This window comes from Elephas maximus, chromosome 11, assembly GCF_024166365.1.
Source record: "Elephas maximus indicus isolate mEleMax1 chromosome 11, mEleMax1 primary haplotype, whole genome shotgun sequence".
NCBI classification, from domain to species: Eukaryota; Metazoa; Chordata; class Mammalia; order Proboscidea; family Elephantidae; genus Elephas; species Elephas maximus.
In genome coordinates this window covers 82,227,002-82,252,135 of record NC_064829.1, presented here as the reverse complement: position 1 = coordinate 82,252,135, position 25,134 = coordinate 82,227,002, and the positions used below count along the sequence as shown (strand labels likewise).

The following is a 25,134-nucleotide window of genomic DNA, read 5'->3' as shown; positions in this document are numbered from 1 at the left end:
GGTGAAGTGGAGTTAGCCATGTGTTGCCTTTAATCCCATGTTAGCTTTTATTCCTCAGGTACATCCACTTGTAAAGGCATTTTCTTCCAATAAAGTCTGCTCCACCTGAGATAAACGTGTGTTCACCCTTTCCTCTCTCCTACAAGAACCTCCACTGGTCACTTTGCACTGTGTAAAGAAAAGTATTTCTTCTGTTTTTCATATGACACTCTTATTGTAAAGCCACACCAGTGGCTTCACCAGTTAAACAGCCATGCCAGACAAATTTTTATAACAAAGACTAATGATTTTCTAATGAATAACATTTTTGTTGAAAGTCAGATGTTTTCCACTCATAAAAGGACCAAATAAAAGAGCCACCTTTTCAACACTCCAAGTTTTCTCCCTCACTGAAAGGAGATTTTGCACTTGTCAGAGGACTAAATGTTCAAAAATCACCTTTTCTTTTTTTTTTACACATTGAGCATATGGTGGATCATTTAAACATGGGAGATTTTCACCTTACTACCTAGACCTCTGCACAAAATTGGGTTAAAAATAATCTTTGGTTATCATGACCCATTTGTGGCCCTTCAGTATTTTATTTATTCATTCAATAATGAACGCCTGTGAATTTACCTCCTAGCTCTAGGATATTACATTCCCAATTTTAATTTAGCTCAACCTTGTAATTCTCGCTAAGAATGATTATATTCTTAGAATTTTTTTTTTTTTTTCATTTTCTCATTATTTCAGCAGCTGGGTTTCTTTTGAGGACACTATTTTGTTTTTAATCACTTCTTCAGAGATATTACACAGAGAACAATAAATAAAGTGGTACTGAGATTTGAATGTTGGGTTCACTCACTAACAAAGTTAAGAGCTCTGACACAGGAGCCTCTGAACATGTCCAAGTCACACCTGAATTCCTCTAAAGTATGTGTCATCACTCAGGCATGGACAATATTATGAATGCTAAATCTGCAAAAGTCAATGGCTTCCCGTAAAAATAAAAGAGCTTGACGTATAAAGATATATTTTTTAATCTGATGAAGAGCCCCCTGACTTTCATGATGCTATAGAAGCTGAAATAAAAGGGCCTGGTCCTTGGGGCTCCCTTCCAGCCTCAACCAAAGCTGTTCCACTTTGATTGGGTTTAAACAGTGATACTCTATGTAAGGCTTTCTGTTTTCGTTTTGTTTTCCTGTTTAATCAAAAAGGGAAAGAGTTAGTACTATGAAAATAAAAATTAAATTAGTTTGAAAATAAATAACAATATTTTCATACCATAAATTTCTAACATTCTGTAATTCTGGCTTGATAATTATGTTGACACACTATTAATATTTCTAGTACTAAGTTTTTAATAACAAAAATAATAAGCCCCGGGGATAATTCCTTTAGTTAAATGTTTTCCTCTCCCACAAAAACTTTTTAAAAGATCTGAATTCCAGTAATAAGTCTACCACATTTTAGTTCCTAAAAATATATGACATATCTATATTATATAATTATAATATGGGAAAAAAAGCATCCTGAACACTAAAATGCACAATGAGAATATAAAAGGAAACTGTTAATTTAATTAACTTCAAAGAAAATTTGAGTCATGTGCATGTCCAGCTGAATCTCCCATTTCCAATAATCCTTTACCATAAGCATGACAAAACAGGGGAAAAGATATTATTTAGTCCTTAGCAAGCAAAAAGTCCTAACATAAAAGAAAAAAAAAAATTATACTATCTTTAGATAGGTATATCATTTTATAATTTTAAAAATACTTTCGTTTAGTATTTATTCAAAGTGCTCCTCTAACTATAAATTCATGTCAGCCTCACCACAACCCTGTGAGCTAAGGAGAACAAGGTCTGTCCTCAGCGTCACAGAAGAGAAAGCACATGGTCACTCAGAGAACAGAGCACCGGGGCTGACTTCATTAAAAGTGGCAGCACATACGAAGTTACACAGATGTTACACTAGCCTGCAATGCCTTTTTCATAATGTGACTATAAATCATAAATTAAACCAGCTAAAAAAAAGTCTACCTGGAACAGAAAAATGTAAATTAAAAATTTTAATATCCTACAACAATAAATATATACTGAGAGTCAATCACTCCTTAAGAGATAAGGACAGCAAGTCAAAGACCATGCCCTGAAAAAATTATCTAGTATGGGGACAGGGCACACACTTATTTGAAAAGAAAACCAAAATAGAGTGTGCTTAGTAGGACATCAACCTTCTAAGTAGCAAGAAGTGCTTATTTAAAATGCAGATTTAGGAAGGCTTTACCAAGTAAACGGAGAATAACCTGGGCCACGAAAAGGAAATGCACACTGATTCCAGTCTGGAAGACACAGAACTATAGCTTTCAGTGTGACAGTGAGCTAAAACACAAAACAGTATACTGAAATATCTTTTCCGTTTCACCTTGACCAGTTTCCTCTAAATTACACTTACTACCAGATGCTATGTCTAGGAAATCATTATCCATAAAAAAGTAAGGAACTCGATTAAATTAGGACTCAATGGAAACGGCTGGTTCCTTGCAAAGCAGACTTTTATATTAACATCATATACTAGAAACATTTCTCAACAGAATTAGGTTACTCATGAAATTACCAATATTCAACTGTTCTTAATCTGTTAAATCTCGATTTCATATGAATCAAACTTAAGAGGTGCTAACTTCTTAGTAAGTACCGGCCAGCATCATAGTCAGCAGGATGGCAGAGTAGGCAGTTGCAAGCTCCAAGCTTCCAAAGAAACATCAAAAAGAAAGCAGAAAATGTCAGAACCATCTTTGTCAGAACTCTGGAAAATAGGCAAAGGTTTAGAGAAACCATGTAGAATACTGAATCAAGAAAAATGGCAGGACAGCTTTGTAACTGTTTTACTTGCCAGTGCCCACCTCATCCTAAGTTCAGCAGTAATGAAGACTGTAGCCCACATTCCCAGTGTGGGATCCTGGACTCTGGTTCCAGAGGGAGCTAAGCATACCTTACTGAGAAATCACTACACCTGGGGGCTACCTGAAGGACTGATGGAAGGCACTCATATCTGTTTTGCCTATCTCAAAACTCAATCAACGCAAAAAAGTGGCAGGCATTGCTCAAAAACACTGTAAGGCAAACGATTAACCCATAGCCACCCAGGGCAAAAGAGTATGACTGAGACATATAACAGATCATGTAAGGCCCGAAAGGAAAAGCCACGAAGAGAGTTTATTTGGAAAGCTGGGGTAATCAAGAGAACCTGTGTATACAAAGATAAATCAGATAGTCACAAATTACCCAGGGAAAGAATCATGCTCAGAACTGACCTGAAAAAACCCTAAGATTTCACCTCAGCTGGTCTCTAGGCTCAACATAAGCCTGGCTAAGTATTGAAGGAGTGCCCCAGCACAGATTCAATCTGCAAAGACTGGAAAAGGTTTTTTGTTGTCATTGTTTTGTTTATATGTTTTGTTTTCTTCTGTTTTGTTTTAGCTCCTGGTACTCAAGGAAATCTCTATCAAAACACTACATAAATACAAGGTAAAGAAATAGACTTCAGTGACCAAATATGACAAGGAACAGTCTTTTAAAAATCATTCATAAAAGTCATTAAACCAATGTATTACTACAGCTTTCAATGATTAAAACAAGGAAGGAATGAAAGAAGGAAGGAAAAACCCTCAATTCCATAGTAACCACAGTTTTCAATAGCAGCAAAAAATCTCAAGGCTTCCAAAGAAATAAGAAAGGATGGCACATTCAAAGGAACAAAATAAGCCAACAGAAGCCATTCTTGAAGAAGGCCATACATTAGATTTCCTAGGCAATAACTTTAAAACAACCATCTTAAATATGTTCAAAGAGCTAAAGGCAAGCACAGACAAAGAACTAAAGGAAACCGCGAAAATGATGTATTTAAAAAATGACAATATAAATAGAGAAACAGAAATTACAAAAAGTAACCAAACAAATTCTGGAGCTAAAAAGTACAATAACTGAAATGAAAAATTAAATACAGGGGTTCAATAGCAGATTTGAGCAGGTAGAGGAAGTAGTCAGCAAACTTGAAGATAAGGCAACTGAAATTACCCAGTCTTAAGAACACAAACAAAACAGAATAAAGAAAAGTTGACAGAGCCTAAGGAACGTGTGGGACACAAGCAAGCAGGCCATTGTACGTGCTATGCAAGTCCCAGAAAAAGAGAAAGGGGCAGAAACAACATTTGAAGGAAAAATGGCCCCAAACTTCCCAAACATGACAAAAGATACAAATCTACATATCCAAGAATCACAAAGAACTCCAAATAGAATAAACTCAAAGAGATATACACCAAGACATATTATAATCTAATCATTGACAGTTAAAAAGAATATAGAAAGCAGCAGGTAAGAAACAACACATCATGTACATGAGATGCTCAATAAGATTAACAGATAATGCCTCCTCAGAAACCATGGAGGCCAGAAGGCAATGGGATGATATGTTCAAAGAGTTGAAAGAAAAAAAGTGCTATCCAAGAATTCTCTAGCAGGCAAAAATGCCCTTCAAAAGTAAGGGAGAAATTCTGCAGGACGCATATATTTTTTTTTAGTGACAGCATCAAATATAATGACAAATACACTAGCAACAAAAGACAAAATAGATAACAGAGACTTTGTGAAAATTAAATGCTTACGTTTATCAAAACAGTAAAAGGACAACCTAAAGACTGGGAGAAAATCTTCAGGAACTATTTATCCGATAAAAGCCAAATATCCAAAATACATACAAAATTTCAACAACTCACAACAAAAAGACAAATAACCCAATAAAAAGGTTAGGAAAGGACTTGAACAGGCATTTAAAAAATGAAGATACCCAATAAGCACATGAAAAGATGCGCATCATCATTAGCCATTAGAGACATGCATATCCAAACTGCAATGAGATACCACCTCACCCCGACTAAAATGGCAATGATCATAAAGATAGAAAACAGAAAGCTGGATGAATGGAAATGGGGAACCTGAGGTTGAAAAGGGGAGAGTGTTGACACAGCGTGGGGTTGGCAACCAATGTTATAAAACAATATGTGTATTAATTGTTTAATGAGAAACTAATTTACTCTGTAAACTTTCACCTAAAGTGCAATTAAAAAAAGGAAAAAGAAAAAGAAAATAAAAAACATTGGTGAGATGTGGCAAGACTGGAACACTTATCTATTGTTGATGGGGATGTAAAATGATATAACCATTGTGGGAAACATTGTGGTAATTCCTCAAAAAATTAAAAACGGATCTACTATACCAAAAACAAAACCAAATCCAGTGCTGTCAATTCCGACTCATAGCAACCCTATAGGACAGAGTAGAACTGCCCCCATAAAGTTTCCAAGGAACGCCTGGCAGATTTGAACTGCCAACCCTTTGGTTAGCAGCCGTAGCACTTAACCACTACGAGACCAGGGTTTCCAGATCTACTATATGACCCAGCAATTACCCACCTAGGTATATACCCTAGGGATCTAAAAGTAACAATATGAACAGACATAAGCACACCTATGTTCACTGCAGCATTATTCACAATAGCAAAAAGGTGGAAACAACTTAAGTGCTCATCAATGGATGAATGGATAAGCAAAATGTGGTACATACATACAATGAAATACTACCCAGCCATAAAGAGAAATGAAGTCCTAATACATGCTACAGTATGGATGAACCTCAAAGACATTATTAATGCTGAGTCAAATAAGTCAATCACAAAAGGACAAATATTGTATGACCTCACTTACATGAAATGACAAGAACCGGTAAATATATAGAGACCAATGCATATTAGTTACCAGGGATGGGAGGAAGGAAGAGGGGACACCATTCTCTGGGAAATAGTTTCTGTCTACAGTGATGGGGAAATTGTCATCAATTAAGGGTAATGGTTACACAACTTGAAGAATGTAACCGGTATTGCTAAGATGTACACCAGAAAAAGGGCAAATTGGCAATTGCTGTGTTATATATAACTTTACAACAGCAGTAACAACCACAAAAAGGCGCAGCTGATGATACTACACAGGTACAACCAAATACGTCATAGGATTAGTTTTATTTGTTCCATGGTCTAGGGACATGGTTTCCTGGGACAGTCCAGTGAATTGGCCTGATGATATTTTTAGAGTTTTCTGTTTTACCTCCTAGTTCAGTGAGTAGTGTCTGGGGTCTTAAAAAGCCTGTGAGCAGCCATCAAAGATACAACAATTAGTCTCTGTTCTGGAGCAGAAGAGTAATAAGGAGACCCAAGTACTGAAAAAAGAACCAGGCTACAGGTCCAACAGCTTCCAGGAACTACTGCCTCCTTTGCCATAATGGTGTCTGGCTACCTTTACTGAATGCTCTGATAAGGGTCATGATACATGGATCCTGATCAAAAGGGGAAGAAACCTGAAACAATTCCAAATTCTTTTGGAAGCCATACTCACTGGACCCACTGAGACTGAAGAATACCCAAATCTAATGCCCTGAGATAAACTTTAAACTGTGTACAAAACTATCCCCTGAAGTCACCATTAGACCAAGCACCACTTTAACTCAATTAGTGAAGAACGTTTACCTTGAACATAGCCCTCTTTTAAAGAATGATCTATATGAGATCAAACTGACAACAGTAACTCTAAAGCATAAATGAGAAGTCTAGGAGACAATGAATCTATCTTGTAATGGTGGTGATATACAACATAACAAGAATGATGATACAATATGAAGAATGTAACCTACATCAATGAATTGTACATGTAGAAATTGTTGAATGGGTGTATGTTTTACTGTGTATTTTTAAGAAAAAATATTCATATTTTTAAAAAAAGTAAGAGAGAAATCAATACATTCTCAGATAAACAAAAAATGAGAGAATTCATTACCACCCAGATAGTCCTACAAGTGTCAAAGAGTCCTTCAGGTTGAAATGAAAGAACATCAGCCAGTAATTTAAAGCAATATGAAGAAATAAAGATATCTAACAAAGGTAGCTACATGAGAAAATATAAAAGCTGATATTATTGTATTTTAGGTTTATAACACCACTTTTTTTTATGTCATATGTAATTTAAAAACAAATATATTAAAAATAACTATAAACAAGTTATTGGGCACAGAATGTACAAAGAAGTATAGAATGACAAATATTCAATGATCCCACTTATATGAAATGTCTAGAATAGGCATATTCATAGAGATGGAAAACAGATTAGAAGTTACCAGGGGGCTGCGGGAAGGAAGAACAGGAAATTATTGCTTAATGGGTACAGAGTTTCTGTTTGGAGTGATAAAAAAATGTTTTGGAAATAGATGGTGTTAGTTCTACGACATTTTGGATATAATTACAGTAAACCCAATGCTGTCGTAGCACTGAAATTTACACTTAAGATGGTCAGAGTAGCAAATTTTATGTTACATATATTTTACCACAATAAATTAAAAAAAAAAAAAAAACAGTAGTGACGGAATGGTCTGCCTCTATGCCTCCTATCTAGGCTGCCCAAGGAAAGGCCTTGGGCCCAGAACATGTTCTGATAAGGAGGCTAGAACCGGGTCATCTCTCTCTCACAGTTCCTTCTCCTCTCAGAGAAGCCTTCCCCCTGTTTTGGGCTCTAGGCACACAGTAACTTTTCTGCCTCTTGCACATGTGTGAGCACCATATAGCACTTGGTCAACCCCACTTCTGTATCTACTCCCACAGGGAGAAAATGAGGTCTCTCTTACTACAGCACAAGAGCGGGGGTACAGAACATCTGCCCTGCACTGATACGTGGGATGAGCCTACAGGCTATGGGAGACTGGTGCCCACTAGTGAAGCTGATCTCATTCTGTCTCTTCTCTATGTGAGGAAGGTGTTTCCCATGTATCGACAGAACGTGTGTGGCCTTTTCCTGGCAAATGCGAACCCTGGCACAACAACCAGCACCATGACTATTTTGAAAGGGAATAAAGAACTGGGTGAAATGAAAGACAGACATTTTGTAGGTCATCAGAATAACTATAAGGATTACGTATATCTGCTGATTTTCTATTGTGAGAAAATAACCTTGTTAGTGAAGAACAATTTTTTTTTGTTGCCTCTCACTAGGTGAGTGGTCCTAGGGTCAAAAAATAGGGGAGGGGTGGAACTATCATAGATAATAACCTATGAAAGTGCTTGATTTTTCCTATCATAGATCTGTAGCAAAATGCAATATAAATACCTTGTTTCTCATCTGTAAAAATGGATGAACAAATTGCTTTGACGCTACTTTACAAAAATTACTTCAGAAAGGATATAACTTCCCTAAAAATTCCTCAGGAAAAATTATAATCTTGGACTTTTATAAGCAACTACCAAGACGTCATGAATATAAAGAACCTCTCACAAAAAGTCAGTACTGTATAATGAAACTGTATAAAAGTTGGTAATTAAGCATAATTGAAGGCTACAGTGAACATATAGGCCTTTGTTCTTTTTAATTCTGGCACTGACTGGGAATTAAAGATAAGAGCTTAAGGCATATTTTAGTCAAAGAATCCAGATGTATAAGCCTCAGTATTCTAAAAGTAATTAAAGTAAAACAGAAGAACAGAATGTCCAAAAATACCCTAAGATACCAGGGGAAAACACCTACATTCTGAATATTTAACATATTTTTATCTATTGCTTTGGATCACTTATTTGTTGACTTAAAAAATTAAAAGCAGCGTGTATTCTTATAGCCAAGATTTGAGTGAATTACTAAGTGGCAGCAAAAAATTCCTGAAAAATTAATTTGTCACATCAAACAACAATGTGTATTACATGCAAATGCAATTGGAATACTCATACTAGAAAACGTGTAGTTCAACACCTCTGCAAAATTCAATTTTATATTATCTCCATATAAGAATGAAAGAGGAGGCAAACGAATAAAATAGATTTCATTTTAGGAAAGATTATCAGATAACTAAACCATACATCTCCAGTCTAATCTCACTGAGCTAGTACGGGATGATTTCAACACACGCAGCACTCTTACAGTCCTTTGCTTTTCTTCTTTGAGGAGATGGAAGTTGTGGGATAGAAGAATGTCTAATATAAAAAATATATATATTTACCCTCTATTCTCCAATGTTCAATAGGACTTCGATTTTTTAAAAAAAAAAGATCAATTTGAGATGGAATAATCACGAAAAGGCTTACAGAAGTTAGGGGCCTCAGATGAGTACTTGAAATAAATATTTGATTTGGACTGAACCCCAGGAGAGATGGAATATTGTCCATGTACTCTAGGGAATGGGTGCCATGGTGGCACAGTGGCTGAAACACATGGCTGCTAACCAAAAGGTCAGCAATTTGAACCCATCAGCCACTCCGCAGGAGAAAGATGTGCTTCTATAAAGATTACAGCCTTGGAAATCCTACGGGGCAGTTCTGCTGTCCTGTTGGGTTGCTATGAGTTGGAATCGACTCAACAGCAACAGGTTTGGGTTTTTTTGTTTTGTTTTGCTTTCTTGTCTAGGAAATAAAAAATTCCATTGCCATCGAGTCCATTCTGACTCATTCCAAACAGGCACAATTATCTATTGGCCGATGATCTCTCTCTGGCGTCTCAGCTCCATATAGTCTGAGTTGCCACTCCAACAGAGTCTAATGCTGCTGGCTCCCTCTTATGCATACAGTAAACAGTCGGGCGGATAGCATTCAAGGTTCTTTTCAGCCCTACTCCAATTATTCCCACAATTCCCCTAAAAGAAACACCCTCATCTATTATCGTTTCCAAAACAACACACACATCTCCGTAATCTTAGCTCTTCACCCTACACCACACTCGCTACAGCCCTATGCCCAAGTCACACTGGGGCAGGTCTGTGCACGCTCTCTGGCACACCTCACAAAGGGCTTTGGGATGTGCCCTTTGCTGGGAAAGAATGCAACCCTTCACAAAGGTCTCACTGACCACCCGTCCTAAAGTAGCATGCTTCCCTCACACTACCTAGAATGGCATTCTATCTCAATTTCATCAAAACCTCATAGCTAATTAATATTCTCTTGCTCTTTTATGTGGGTATTGTCTGTCTATCCTTCTCCTCCCCCCACGAGCTCACAAATCCGAGGTCCATGGGAACAAAGACTTGGTCTTCTTGAAACCCTACATGCCATCTAAGTGTCTGGAACATTGTACTAAATTGATATTAAAAGAATAAATGGATGAATACAGCACCTTTATTACCATCCTTCATAGTACTCTTAAGCAAGATCAATTGCTCCCTCTCCTAAAACTTTCTTTTGCATCATGTAAAGCTTTTTATTTTCATATGTTATGATAACTGTATAATAATATTTTCTCAAGAACAAGAACCATATAATATTCATATTGATTTAAATGCCCAGGAATAAAATACATGGAGATGAATGCTCAATAAAATTTCCTGACTTGAAATTAAAGAATAAATCTTTAAAAAGGTATGTAAATTTTTTTCCCTTTTTTTTTTTTGTGTGTGACAGGTACTACTAACACTTAAAATCCCTCTACCACTAACACGAGAATTCCGTTTGAAGTAGCAGGCATGGTGTTTTCTCAATAAATGGTGATGCACAAAGAGCTAGGGAACAAGTGTTGGGGATAAAAGTAAGAAATAGTCCCTTCTGTGCTGGAGCACTTCTAACTATGGCTGTTCAGCAAACTTTAGGAACAAATACCCTGCAAAATAACACATAATCTTGAGAACTAGAAGGCACAACTGAAGCAGTACACATTCGTGCATAAAATTTTCATGAAGAGGGCAAAAGAAAAAAAAAAGTCTTGTAAAAAGGTTTCAAGATACTCAAAGGCAAATGGCTAAAGACATATGTGCCCCACCCCCAGAAAAACATTCACCCTGGTTTACAGTAATTCTTATTGCAAGGTTATCCTTGAATTACATGAGCTTTGATTTATTGGAGGTTAGTAAAATATATCACTCACATAAAATGCGACTTTTCCCATAAGGGAAAAAAAGATGAAACTAGAAATAACAGCAGGAAACAACATGCATACAGTAAAGTTCACCTTGCTTGCTAGAGACAGATCCCAGACTTGGCCCTAAGCTTCCCGACAGTAAGCATGAAGAGGAAAACTCAATTATATATGTGATTTGCTAGTACCATAAACCAAAATCACAACGTGTTCCAGAGAGGCACAACTTTCTCTGGAATAAAGACCAGAAAGAAACACTCCTCTAAAATCTTATAAAAATAATGTAGCATAATTTCATGTAGACATCCTAAATAATATCTTAACAATAAAGGTAAGAGTTTCAAAAGGCTTTTTCTTATAACATTCTTAAATGTAAGCGATTATTGTATTAACTAAGTACAAAATCAGTAAAGTCAATTTTACGGAGGAAGAACACAAAAACAATGCAGTGAAGGAAAGCACCCCTCTAGGAATGAGACTATTTGAAGGATAAAACTGAAGATACTTTAAGAAATGAAAGATGGAATATGTCCATTCAGGAAAGAGACCATAATGTTTTTCCTCGACCAAATTTCTGGGTAATGATTAAGCTTCAATGACTTCAAAGTTAATTACCTGACAAACACAAAAAACCCAGATATTCTATGCAGCATCTGAATACTCATTTGAAAGTTGGGGAAGGGCTGACATTGCTGTGTGAGAGCTGAGGACCCTACGAAGACAGGAGCCTGAGAGAGGCTCTACCCCTCCTCCTTGGGAGAAGCCGGGAGGATTACAGGTAACCATGTCCAAACAACACCCCAGCAAGCTGGAGACTTCAACAAACAAAGAGCTGAAGCCCCAACATTCTATGCCACTGGTGTGGTTGTAACTTTTCTGGAAAAATTTTAAAGCAAGAGTTTGAAAATACCCACCTCAGTAAGCAGCTATAAACCAAAAAAGCCAAACCCATTGCTGTTGAGTCAATTCTGACTTATAGCAACCCTACTGGCTGCTAACCAAAAGACTGGCAGTTCAAATCCACCAGCTGCTTCCTTGGAAACCCTATAGGGTAGTTCTGCTCTGTCCTATAGGGTCGCTATGAGTAAGCAACCATAGAATACCTACATTACCAACATAATTTCCAGATGCATGCTTATCTACCTATCTCACTAAATAAAGTATCTGTTTAGTCTAGTAAAATGTGGAAAGAAATATTCTAGAACTAACAACTTTGGGATCCAGTGAACTGGTATGAATCCTGTCTATCCTTTCCATGTAGAAGCAATTAGCTAGCAGGGCTATCCAGCTATTAAATCCAAATTTCCAAAGTAAAACCATGTCATCTGCCCACAGCATAACATTTATATTGATCTGTGCATAGATGGAAAAGAAGGAGTACCCAGGCTCACGCAAAAGCAAGATTAAGTCATTAAAATATAACAACCACTCACTTATTAAAATAAGCAATCCAAGATGGAAGAATTGACATGGCATTCCTCCACAGTGACTCAACAAAGTTATTTCCTTTGGAATATTTTTAAAAGAGGGAAAAGGGTGGAGACCATAAACATTTTATTCTTCCTAAATTGGTCCAACTAAAAAAGTAAGTTGGCTAAGAAACAGGAAGTGACTAAAAAAGTTTTAGAAAGTACACTCCACAGAGGTCACATGAGGGACATACAATGTAGGAAAACCTTCACAGCGCATCCATAAGAATAAACTACTCATTTCAAAACATTATAAAATGGTAGATAGAATAGAAAGTGGCATTTAGTGCACAGAAATTCACTATGGAGTATAAACTGAGGAAAACTATACATACATTCTTAACAACTTAGCCGAAGGCAAGTGATTTATTTTAGGTGGACAATAAAGTGGCCATAAAACAAACAAGCAGCCTTGATGGAGTAGTGATTAAGAGCTCGACTGCTAACCAAAAAGTCGGCAGTTCAAATCCACCAGCAGCTCCTAGGAAACCCTACAAGACAGCTCTACTCTGTCATATAGGGTCACCGTGAGTCTATATCGGCACGATGGCAACAGGTAAAACAAACAAAAAACAAACCCATTACTGTTGAGTTGATTCGGAATGACAAGCCCCTGTGTTACAGGGTAGAATTGCTCCATAGGGTTTGCTTGGCTGTAACCTTTACAAAAGCAGACCGCCAGTCCTTTCTTCCATGATGCAGCTGGATGAGATAAAACTGCCAACCCTTACCTTAGCGGTAAAGTGCAATCCATTTGCACCACTCAACAAAAGTTAAATCACACACTATGAATAGAATCTATTCTGATTAGAACCATTTTAATACCTTTTTATAAAATGTATGACTTCTCTCATATAGACATAACCTAAGTTACTACAGACATACCTCATTTTATTATGCTTCACTTTATTGTACTTCGCAGTTATTGCGTTCCTTACAAATTTAAGGTTTGTGTCAACCCTGCATCAAGCAAGTCCAACAGTGATATTTTTCCAAAGCATATGCTAACTATGTGTCCCGATGTCACATTTTGGAAATTCTCATAATATTTCAAACTTTTTCATTATTATTATATCTGTTATAGTATCTGTGAGCAGTGATCTTTGATGTTAATATTGTAATTGTTTTGGGGCATCAGGAACTGCACCGATATAAGAAGGCAAACTTGACTGATAAATGTTGTGTGCATTCTTACTGCTCCACTGACAGGACGTTCCCGTCTCTCTCCCTCTCCTCCAGCCTCCCTATTCCCCGACACACAACATTATTGAAATTAGGCCAATTAATAACCCTACAATGGCCTCTAACTGTTCAAGTGAAAGGAAGAATAGCAGGTCTCTAACGTTAACTCAAAACTAGAAATGATTACGCTAAGTAAGGATGGCATGTCGAAAGCCAAGATAGTCTGAAAGCTATGCCTCTTGCACTGAACAGTAAGCCAAGTTGAGAATGCAAAGGAAAAGTTCTTGAAGGAAATCAAGTGTTACTCTAGTGCACACATGAATGATAAGAAACCACAAAAGTCTTACTGCGGATACGGAGAAGGTTTTAGTAGTTTGGATAGAAAATCAAACCGGCCACAAGATTCCCTTAGCCAAAGCCTAATCCAGTCCAAGTCCCTGTTGCTGTTATTGTTATGTTCCACAGAGTCAGTTCTGACTCATAAATATCCTAGGTTCAACAGAACGAAACACTACCCAGTCCTGTGCCATCCTCACAATCGTTGTTATGTGTGAGCCCATTGTTGCAACTACTGTGGCACTCCATCTCATTGAAGGTCTTCCTCTTTTACGTGAACCTTCTCCTTTACCAAGCACGATGTTTTTCTCCAGAGACAGGTCTCTCCTGATAGCATGTCCAAAATATGTGAGATGAAGTCTTATCATTCTTGCTTCTAGGGATCATTCTAGCTGTACTTCTTCCAAGACAGATTTGTTCATTCTTCTGGCACTCCATGGTATATTCAATATTCTTTGCCAACACCATAATTCAAAGGCATCAATTCTTCTTCAGCATTACTTATTCACTGTCCAGCTTTCGCATGCATATGAGGTGACTGAAAATACCATGGGTTGGGTCAGACACATCTTAGCTCTCAAAGTGACATCTTTGCTTTTTAACACTTTAAAGAGGTATTCTGCAGCAGATCTGACAATGCAACATGTCGTTTGATTTCTTGACTGCTACTTCCATGGGCATTGACTGCGACTCCAAGTAAAATGAAATTCTTAACATCTTCAATATTTTCTGCATTTATCATGATGCTGCTTATTGATCCAGTTGTGAGGATTTTTGTTTTCTTTATGTTCAGGTGTAATGCATCCTGAAAGCTGTAGTCTTTGCTCTTCATCAGTAAGTGCTTCCAATTCTCTTCGCTTTCAGCAAGCAAGGTTGCATCCATCATCTGTACATTGCAGGTTGTTAATGAGTCTTCTTCCAATCCTGATGCCATATTTTTCTTCATACAGTCCAGCTTCTTAAATCATTTGCTAAACATGCAGACTGAATAAGTATGGTAAAAGGATACAGCCTTGACACACACCTTTCCTGACTTTAAACCATGCAGTATCCCCCTGTTCTGTTTGAATAACTGCCTCTTGGTCTATGTACAGGTTCCACATGAGCAGAATTAAGTGTTCTGGAATTCCCATTCTTTGCAATGTTATCCATCATTTGTTACGATCCACACAGTCAAAAGCCTTTGCATAGTCAATAAAACACAGGTAAACATCTTTCTGGTATTCTCTGCTTTCAGCCAGGATCCATCTGACATCAGCAAGGTCATCCCTTGTTCCATGTCGTCTTCTAAATCCAACTTGAATTTCTGGCAGTTCCCTGTCAATGTACTGGTACAACTGCTTTTGAATGATATTCAGCAAAATTTTACTGTTTGATAATTCTGGCATTCTGTTGAGTCACCTTTCTTTAATTCTAATTCTCTTCAATTCCGTTAAGGCTGAGAGAGGTGAGGAAGTTGCAAAAAAAAAAAAAAAAGTTTGAAGCTAGTGGAGGCTGTTTCATCAGGTTTAAGGAAAGAAGCTGCATCTATAACAAAGAAGTGCGAGGAGAAGCAGCAAATGCCGACGGAGAAGCTGCAGCTCCAGAAGACCTGGCTAAGACAACTGATGACGGCGGCTACACTAAACAACAGATTTTCAAAGTAGATGAAACTGCCTTATACTAGAAGAAGATGCTAACTAGGACTTTTATAGCTACAGAGGAGAAGTCAATGCCCGGCTTCAAAGCTTCAGAGGACAGGCTGACTGTTGTTAGGGGCCAATGCAGCTGGTGACTTTTAAGTTGAAGCCAACACTAATTTACCATTCCTAAAATCCTGGGGCCCTTAAAAAACCTATGCTAAATCTACTCTGTCTGTGCTCTATAAATGGAACAACAAAGCCTGGTATCAGCACATCTGTTTACAACATGGTTTACTGAATACTTTAAGCCCACTGTTGAGATCTACTGCTAGGAAAAAAAGATTCCTTTGAAAATATTACTGCTCATTGACAACGCTTCTAGTCAACCAAGAGCTCTGGTGAAGATGTGCAAGATTAATGTTATTTTCATGCCTGCTAACGCAACATCTACTCTGCAGCCCGTGGACGAAGGATTAATTTCAACTTTGAAGTCTTATTATTTAAGAAATATATTTCATAAAGCTATGGCTGCTATAAGGAGCCCTCGTGGCACAGTGGTTAAAGCACTCGGCTGCCAACAGAAAGGTCATGGTTTGAGCCCACCAGCCGATCCGTGGGAGAAAGATGTGGCAGTCTGCTTCTGTAAAGATTTACAGCCTTGGAAATCCTATGGGGCTGTTCTACTCTGTCCTTTAGGGTCACTATGAGTCAGAATTGACTCCAGGGCAGTGGGTTGGTTGGCTGGTTGGTTCACTGCTGCCATGCATATGGATTCCTCTGATGGATCTGAGCAAAGTAAACTGAAAACCTTCGGGGAAGGATTCACCATTCTAGATGCTACTGATAATATTCTTGACTCACGGCAGGTGGTCAAAATATCAACATTAACAGGAGTTTGGAAAAAGTTGATTCCAGCCCTCATGAATGACTTTGAGGGGTTCAAGACCTCAGTGGAAGAAGTAACTGCAGATGTGGTAGAAATAGCAAGAGAACTAGATTAGAAGTAGAGCCTGAGGATCTGACTAATTGCTGCAGTCTCATGATAAAGCATTATCAGATGAGGAGTTGCTTCTTATGGGTGAACAAAGAAAGTAGTTTTTTTGAGATGGAATCTACTCCTGGTGAAGATGCTGTGAATACTGTTGAAATGACAACAAAATCAGAATATTACATAAACTTATTTGATAAAGTAGTGGCAGGGTTTGAGAGAATTGACTCCAATTTTGTAAGAAATTCTACTATGGGTAAAATGCTATCAAATGGCATCGCATGCTACGGAGAAATATTCTGTGAAAAGAAGAGTCAATAGATGCAGCGAACTTCAATGTTGTCTTATTTTAAGAAACTGCCAAAGCCACCTCAGCCTTCAGCAACTACCACCCTGATCAGTGAGCAGCTATGAACACTGAGGCAAGACATCAGAAAAGATCACAACTCGCTGAAGGCTCAGATGATGATTAGCATTTTTTAGCAATAAAGTATTTTTTCAATTAAGGTATGTACATTATTTTTTTAGATAAAATGCTGTTGCACAATTAACAGACTACACTGTAGTGTAAGCATAGTTTTTTACACGCTGAGAAACCAAAAAATTTGTATGACTTGCTTTATTGTGATACTTGATTTATTGCCATGGTCTGGAACCAAAGGTTCTGGAATCTCAGAGGTATGCCTATAATGAACTCAGTCAATCCTTCGCATAGCTTTGATGCTAATCACACACGTGCACATACATATACCTTTCCTAGGAATGTTGATCTGTTGGACAATATATTCATATTTTGTGAAAAAGGGCACCGTTACATCTAAATGCCAAAAGCAGGAAACAGTGATGATTGCATGCAATCTTAAAATACAAATAAAACAATCTTTGGAAACACAGAAAGAGAATGAGAAGAGATAGAATCCAAAAAGAATTATGCAATGTCCTGCCATATGTTAATGACACTATGAACCAAGTATCAGATCTGCTGGTATTTCTATTCCATAATCAGACTAGGTAATATCTGGTATATATAAAAATGTAAGGGAAAAGATTTTTCTTATCAATAAGATCAAAGGTATTGCTAAAAGAAAGACAGTTAATGCCAAATCCCAAAAGTCTGCTGAAAGGTGAGAAACCTAATCAAATTCTCGGGGTGAGTAATCTGCAGGGGTCTTGGGGAAAATCCCATTCAGCAAGTCGGCCCTTGCTGCAGACCTGAAGAATACTACCGACCAGCCCTGAACCTGTGCCAGTGGCCTCAACGCCATGGTGCTAACAACAGAGCGCTGAGCTGCATAAACTTAATTAATAGACTTCTCCGAAAATTCCTTGATTTAAAAAATACTAAGATTTTGGTCTGCATATTCATTAATGATTTAAAACAGGTAAATTTCCTTTGTTTAAGATATTATTTAACTCTTGGGTACTATGACACACTCATCTCATTTAAAGGCCTTTATTGGTAAAAGTGGTTTTGTTAGCATATCGGTCTTCCTCAAATGCTGCTGGTGGGAATACTTCCCTAATGGTGTCCCCGATACCACAAAACCAATGTATCAGATCAGAAATTCTAAGAAGAGTTCTTTCCCCTTCTCCTATTTACACAGTCATTCAAAGCCCGGCTGATTTCCAAGCGCTGAACTAAGAAAGCCATCTATTTCCATTGTAACGTGCATCTGGCTTTCACACAAGATATACTTATTAAGGCCATTTCAGTTGTGATAATTGTCGATAAGCTCGTTTTCTAGATTACTATCAGTAAATTAAAACAGTCATAAAGATATATTGGCTTAGTATATTATAAAGAGAATTACTTATTTAAAACAGGGAATACTTTAGAATAAACGTGCAAATTAACTGGAGTTTATTATTTTCTAATATGAATTGAATGTGGCTATTTTTAGTTGTTTGTATTTAAGTGTGTAAGGCTTCAGAAATACAGTAGTATACTATCTTAAAATAAGTTAATGCAAATTTAGAGACAAAAATTATACTTTTGCAACAAGCCATCGATCACTTCAAGTGTCCACAGAGTCTCAAAAAACATATTTGAAATTATTTAGTTTTCTGTGTTTAATGACAGTCATGCTGACAAAATTATTGGTTCATCAAACTTTAAGTACAAGCATAAATAAATTTATTTAAAAAAAACTATCATTTTTGCGTATATCAGTCAAACCACAAAGCCTAAATACTTACAAACAAAATGCATTATTAATTTAATTGTCACAGCCTATTTAGCTAACTTCTATTACTGTTTGCTATAATATGCAGTGCATAAGAGAGGAGAATCAAATTCAAAACATAAAAAGTAAACTGATTATATTGTCCTGGAGAAATTAAAATATAGCAAGCTTGCAAAATTATAGCCAAGGCATTAATGTCTTAAACAGGTAAGAAAAAATAAATTTAACTTAATTTAGAGAACTGTTATGCCCAACGTGATGGTTCAATATGCTGATAAAGAGTTTCTTGGCTTCCTAAACCATTAAAAGGCATCAATTCCCTCTCCAAGGAAGGTGAGGGTGGAACGGAAGAAAGGAGCCTTTCCACATTTACTGTGCTGGGTTATGCTGCTTAAGCGTCAGTCATCTCCAGCTATGGACTTCTATTAGAAAATCACATTGCTGGGGAAGTCCTGGCATTCTGACCCAGTATTTCCATACAATGAGAGAAGGCTCCATATAAACAGCATAAACAAGAAGTATTCTGAAACAAAGAATTTATAGTAGGGAAAAAATAAATCAAGGATTTTTAGTTGAGATGAAATTCAGAGAGTTGAATACTTATAGGGTAATAATGCAGAAGATGGGATGTAACTTCGCATTCTGAGATTCAGATCATGATTTCAGAACAAAGAAAGGGAATTGTATCTGAGAAAAGTTTACCGTATCTCAGAGGGAAGAAAGGCATTCAACCAATGTCCTGCCTGATTTTAGACTCCATAGAGCCTGAAATGAGTGGAAGAAAGAAACAATGCTTCTAGAATGTATAAAAAAAAACGTATAGGAAAAGGAAAACACAGAACCCAAACAGTACACCTGTGATTGTCAAACTCCTATCACAACATATGGCAGAGGGGTCCACTATTCTCAAGGTAAGGACACCTACAGGAAACGATACGAATAAAGACGTCTAATTTTTAAAATTCACAAATAAAAAACAAAAGGATACATTTGAATTTAAAATGCATACTAGTTAGAGGTATACTCAGGAACAGTTTTCTTTTCGTCCTTTGTCTGATCTAGATTGTTTTCACTCAAATGTATTTTGTGAATAAAAAACCCTAAATATCTAACTACATGCTATAAATTCTCACTGGGCAGTAACATCCTTACTACCAGGAAGGGCACCGGAATTCAAGTCAGAAAAAAAAGAGTTCTAACACTTAGTAGTTATGAGAAATTGAGCATATTGCTGCATCTTCCTGAATCTCAATCTTTAGAGCTATAAAATTTGAATAATAATGCCCTCTGATAAGGTCATGGAATGATTAAATAAGATAATGCATACGAAAGCATATTAAACATAATAATTAAAAATAAGTTTTATTTCCATTTTCTTAAGGCTTATGAAAGCTAACTTCGACAAGTTCCAAATGATCCTTTATATAATGTCATTTTTAAAATTTTAAGAAGAATGCATCCATGACATGCTTAACACATACATTTTGGCTGCAATTAGAAATTAAATATAAAGTTAAAAAGAAAAATAAGGCATATCGGAAGGTAAACACCAGGCATATGCGACACCAATGTATGACACAGTAGTCAATGTCCATACAACCACACTAAAGGAAAAGTCATGCCTCCAGTCACAAAATCAAGTTTAATTCCTTGTAAACGCAGAAAATATTGGTAAGAGTATTTTAAATTTAAAAAAGGCAATTAAACATTTACAAATACAGGTGATGAGGCCTCAGGCGTCGAAGCAGTAGAACAAATTGCATCATCATTGATATTCTAAATTATTTAAAAACTAAGGTTTCCAGGAGTGTCTGTGGAATTCTGACTACCATCTTGGAAGACCTGGAAAAAGGTGAAAATCTATCACATCTTCAAAGGAGTTGATGGACCTGGCACTGATTCTGAGTGAACTGAACATTTTAAAGACTTAAAAATCTCAGAAGTAGCCACACTCACCTGGTAGATGACATTACTATATTTCAGTTCACCTAATATAATTAAGTCAATGTGATAAAGCTAATTATGATACAGTAGCAAGAAAAAAAGGAAACCTGGCAGTTGATGACATAGTAATTGTAGTGTTATTTTTCATGACATGGCAACTGTGGTATTATTTTGGGGATGACACAAGATGTATTTTTTTTAAATATCAGCAATGTTTAATTCTACAGTAAGAATTAAAAAAAAAATTATTTTAAGACTTCAAAATAAAAATACAGAAAAAACAGACGAAGCTCAGTTTTTTATATATTTATTTTAGCACATTCTAATGCATTTCCAGAGGTCAAGGTTCTTGAATTTAACACTTCTAATATTTCTAAGTTATGTCACAAATTTACAAATTTAAAGTGTGCCAGTTCCTTTCAAATACTTTTAGATCAGAATTTTTGAAATTAAAATATGACATTCAATTTTTGTGGGAGGATAGCATAAAATATGATATTTAACAGCAAAGTATCACATATGCAAATCATAATGAGCTGACTTGATAAAAATTCTAGAAAAAGTAGTCTCATTAAACAAAGCCTGTAAGAAAAGAAAAACGTAATTGTTTTTTATTGAATGGGAAAAAAAAAAGTAACAATTACCTTTCTTTTGGGGTGCCAACTCCATGTTTGCCTAGTAGATGAGTATTTAAGTGCTTCTTCATTACAAAAGCAACCCTGAAAAAAAAAAAAAATAAAATTATAGAACTAAAACTTGAATCTGCTAAAAATACGTATAAAAAGTCTGAAGAGTAATGGGCTTGTATGTATGGATGTAACATAAAAATACACATTAAAATGGCACCGTTGGTAAGCCACACTTTTCCTGCTATTAACTGAAGTAGCAAAACAGCTTGCACACAGAATAAATGTACTGCAATAACTTGAAACCAAAGAAATAATTACTTCTAAACTGACTGGTTCGTTTTCTTATTGGAGTATACTAAGAATGACCAAAAGATCAAAACAATGGCTTTAGTTCCTTAGTCATTGTCTTCGCCGTCATGTGGGAAGAAAGATAAAGCAATGTCTCAACATAACATGCTCTGCTCCTACTTGAGCTCACACTTCAATCATTAAATGAGTTTGAGAAAATGTCATTTTATTAAATATTTAAGGGACTATAAAAGTGAAAACGAATAGCTTTCATGAAGCTTCCTTAAAAACATGGTAATAATCTGAAGGAAGGTTTTTTTTTTAAATGATATAAATGTTTATTGTGTCTACAGGAGAGAAAGAAAATGTACTTAGGTGCCAAGAAGATATCAATAACTAAAACAAACAAAAAGCATTACCTGACATCCTATCTTATTTTACACACAAATCAGTTTAGTTAATTCAATTCTGTTGACATAAATATGAAATGGTAGGAATCAGAAGCCAGTACACTGAGTCCCACTGATCACGGCACAGCATCAATTTAATTATGTCGTGTGAGTATTTAAAATAATTTAGATATCCTTCAGAAGCATCAGGCTAAAATGGCTCTCTTCATAAGGAAAAAAATTTTACTGTTGTAACTTTCAGTGTAAAAGGGCTTGCAAACATTTTTGTTAATTATGTATTACAGCTGTCCTTCATAAAGTTAATTACCAATAGCTGAAAGGCAACAGTCTATTTGCATATGTACATGAAAGGCATGACATATGCGAAAATATGATTTTAATTAGCATTCTATGATATGAAGGGCTACAAATCAAATTGGCATGTTATAAGATTCTTAACATTAAAAGCTGAATTCATCTGGACATGTTTGCACAAATGGACAACTAAGAACTGCAAAGCACTGTAGCCTAACGGAAGAGAGACAAGACAAAAGAAAAACAATTTCTAAAAATGCCAATGTGTCTTTTCATCTCTGGTCTATTCTTGTTATTTTCATATGATATTAGGGAACCTTAGTTTTGAAGCTGAAATAATACTTGTATTTTTTAAATGATTGTAACTTCATTAATAAAACAGTATAGCTATACACGTGGAAAATAATATTCATTCTTTTATATATATTAGGTAATAGCAACTTTGGAGACGACACTCTTTACAACTATAAACAACTGATCAGACCATCTGTCATGAAAATAGAAAGGTAATTATTACATACGAAGAATCAAACTGTGATTATATTAAATACTTTGCCAAAGGTAACGGTACAAGACATTCTATATAGTTTCTGCTTCATCTGAACAAAATAAATAATATTTTTCATTTCCCTCAAAAAGAAATTCAGTAATAATAACAGTGCACTGAAGACATAACTTCCCTACCGTCCTCTGTTTTTGTATAATTAAAAAAACATAAAGCTAATAGCAAAGAGCAAAGGTTAAAAACCCAAAGTTGCAAAGCACTGCTTATTTGCATGACCAAGTTTAATTTAAAAGATCTGAACTTAGAAACCACAGTGCAGTTTTTTAATAAAAAGAAATTTTATTAATTAAAGCTTCTGAGGTCTACAAACTGAAGTAAAAATACTGCACTGCAAAGGAAAACCTAAAGGAAGTAGAGAGGGTAAATGTTTACCTAATATAACATTTTAACATTAGCTGCTAAATGTCCATAATGCTGCAAAGTTAGAGGAACAACAATTTATAATGACAGTAAAAAAAAAAAATGGAAAAACAAGAAATGTAAAATATTATAGTTCAATATATTCCAGTACGAGCTTTTATTTCTTACAATGCAGAATAAGGGAATTTTACTTTAAGACATTAAATTTGACTTGAAGGAATTACAGATTTTTTAAATTTGGTTTAAAGAAATGTACAAGTATGAGTCTTACTATCGTCCTTAAGCCAAGCATGAATGACTAACATAAATTTACTGGCCTATATTGACATAATATTACCAGCAATATGTGATTAGTGAATTTAGTCTATTCTTCACAAACATAAGATTATGTTTAAACATTCTTTTTTTTAATTAATTTTTATTAAGCTTCAAGTGAACATTTACCATTCCAATCAGTCTGTCACCTGTAAGTTTACATACATCTTACTCCCTTCTGCCACTTGCTCTCCCCCTATTGAGTCAGCCCTTACAGTCTCTCGTTTCGTGCCAATTTTGCCGTCTTCCCTCTCTCTCTATCTTCCCATCCACCCTCCAGTCAACAGTTGCCAACACACTCTCCAGTGTCCACCTGATTTAATTAGCTCACTCTTCATCAGCAACTCTCTCCCTCCCACTGACCAGTCCTTATCATGTCTGATGAGTTGTCTTCAGGGATGGTTCCTGGCCTGTGCCATCAGAAGGTCTGGGGAGCATTGCCTCCAGTATTCCTCTAGTCGCAGTCATACCATTAAGTATGGTCTTTTTATGAGAATTTGGGGTCTGTATCCCATTGGTCTCCTGCTCCCTCAGGAGTTCTCTGCTGTGCTCCCTGACAGGGCAGACATCGATTGTGGCCGGGCACCAACTAGTTCTTCTGGTCTCAGGATAATGTAGGTCTCTGGTTCATGTGGCCCTTTCTGTCTCTTGGGTTCTTAGTTGTCGTGTGACCTTGGTGTTCTTCCTTTGCCTTTCCTCCAGGTGAGTTGAGACCAATTGATGTATCTTAGATGGCCGCTTGTTGGCATTTAGGACCCCAGACGCCACATTTCAAAGTGGGGTGCAGAATGTTTTCATAATACAATTATTTCGCCCGTTGACTTAGAAGTCCCCTCAAACCATGTTCCCCAGACCCCAGCCCCTGCTCCGCTGACCTTTGAAGCATTCATTTTATCCCGGAAACCTCTTTGCTTTTAGTCCAGTCCAATTAGGCTGACCTTCCTTGTATTGAGTGTTGTCTTTCCCTTCACCCAAAGCAGTTCTTATCTACTGATTGATCGATAAAAAACCCTCTCCCCCTCTCCCTCCCTCCCCACTTTGTAACCACAAAAGTATGTGTTCTTCTCCGTTTTTTCTATTTCTCAAGATCTTATAATAGTGGTCTTATACAATATTTGTCCTTTTGCCTCTGACTCATTTCGCTCAGCATAATGCCTTCCAGATTCCTCCATGTTATGAAATGTTTCAGAGATTCGTCACTGTTCTTTATCGATGCGTAGTATTCCATTGTGTGAATATACCACAATTTATTTCCCATTCATCCGTTGACGGACATCTTGGTTGCTTCCAGCTTTTTGCTATTGTAAACAGAGCTGCAATAAACATGGGTGTGCATATATCTGTTTGTGTGAAGGCTCTTGTATCTCTAGGGTATATTCCGAGGAGTGGGATTTCTGGGTTGTATGGTAGTTCTATTTCTAACTGTTTAAGATAACGCCAGATAGATTTCCAAAGTGGTTGTACCATTTTACATTCCCACCAGCAGTGTATGAGAGTTCCAATTTCTCCGAAGCCTCTCCAACATTTATTATTTTGTGTTTTTTGGATTAATGCCAGTCTAGTTGGTGTGAGATGGAATCTCATCGTAGTTTTAATTTGCATTTCTCTAATGGCTAATGATCGGGAGCATTTTCTCA

At 36.5% G+C, this 25,134-nt stretch overlaps 1 protein-coding gene across 1 annotated transcript in view; it reads right to left on the bottom strand.

Moving 5' to 3' along the window:
- Nucleotides 1-25,134, bottom strand: part of ZNF407 (zinc finger protein 407) — a 475,981-nt gene that overhangs the window by 258,307 nt on the left and 192,540 nt on the right. The window contains exon 4 of the mRNA XM_049901159.1: nt 21,281-21,355. Within this exon, the coding sequence (XP_049757116.1) occupies nt 21,281-21,355 (75 nt within the window). The remainder of the gene's footprint in view (nt 1-21,280; nt 21,356-25,134) is intronic.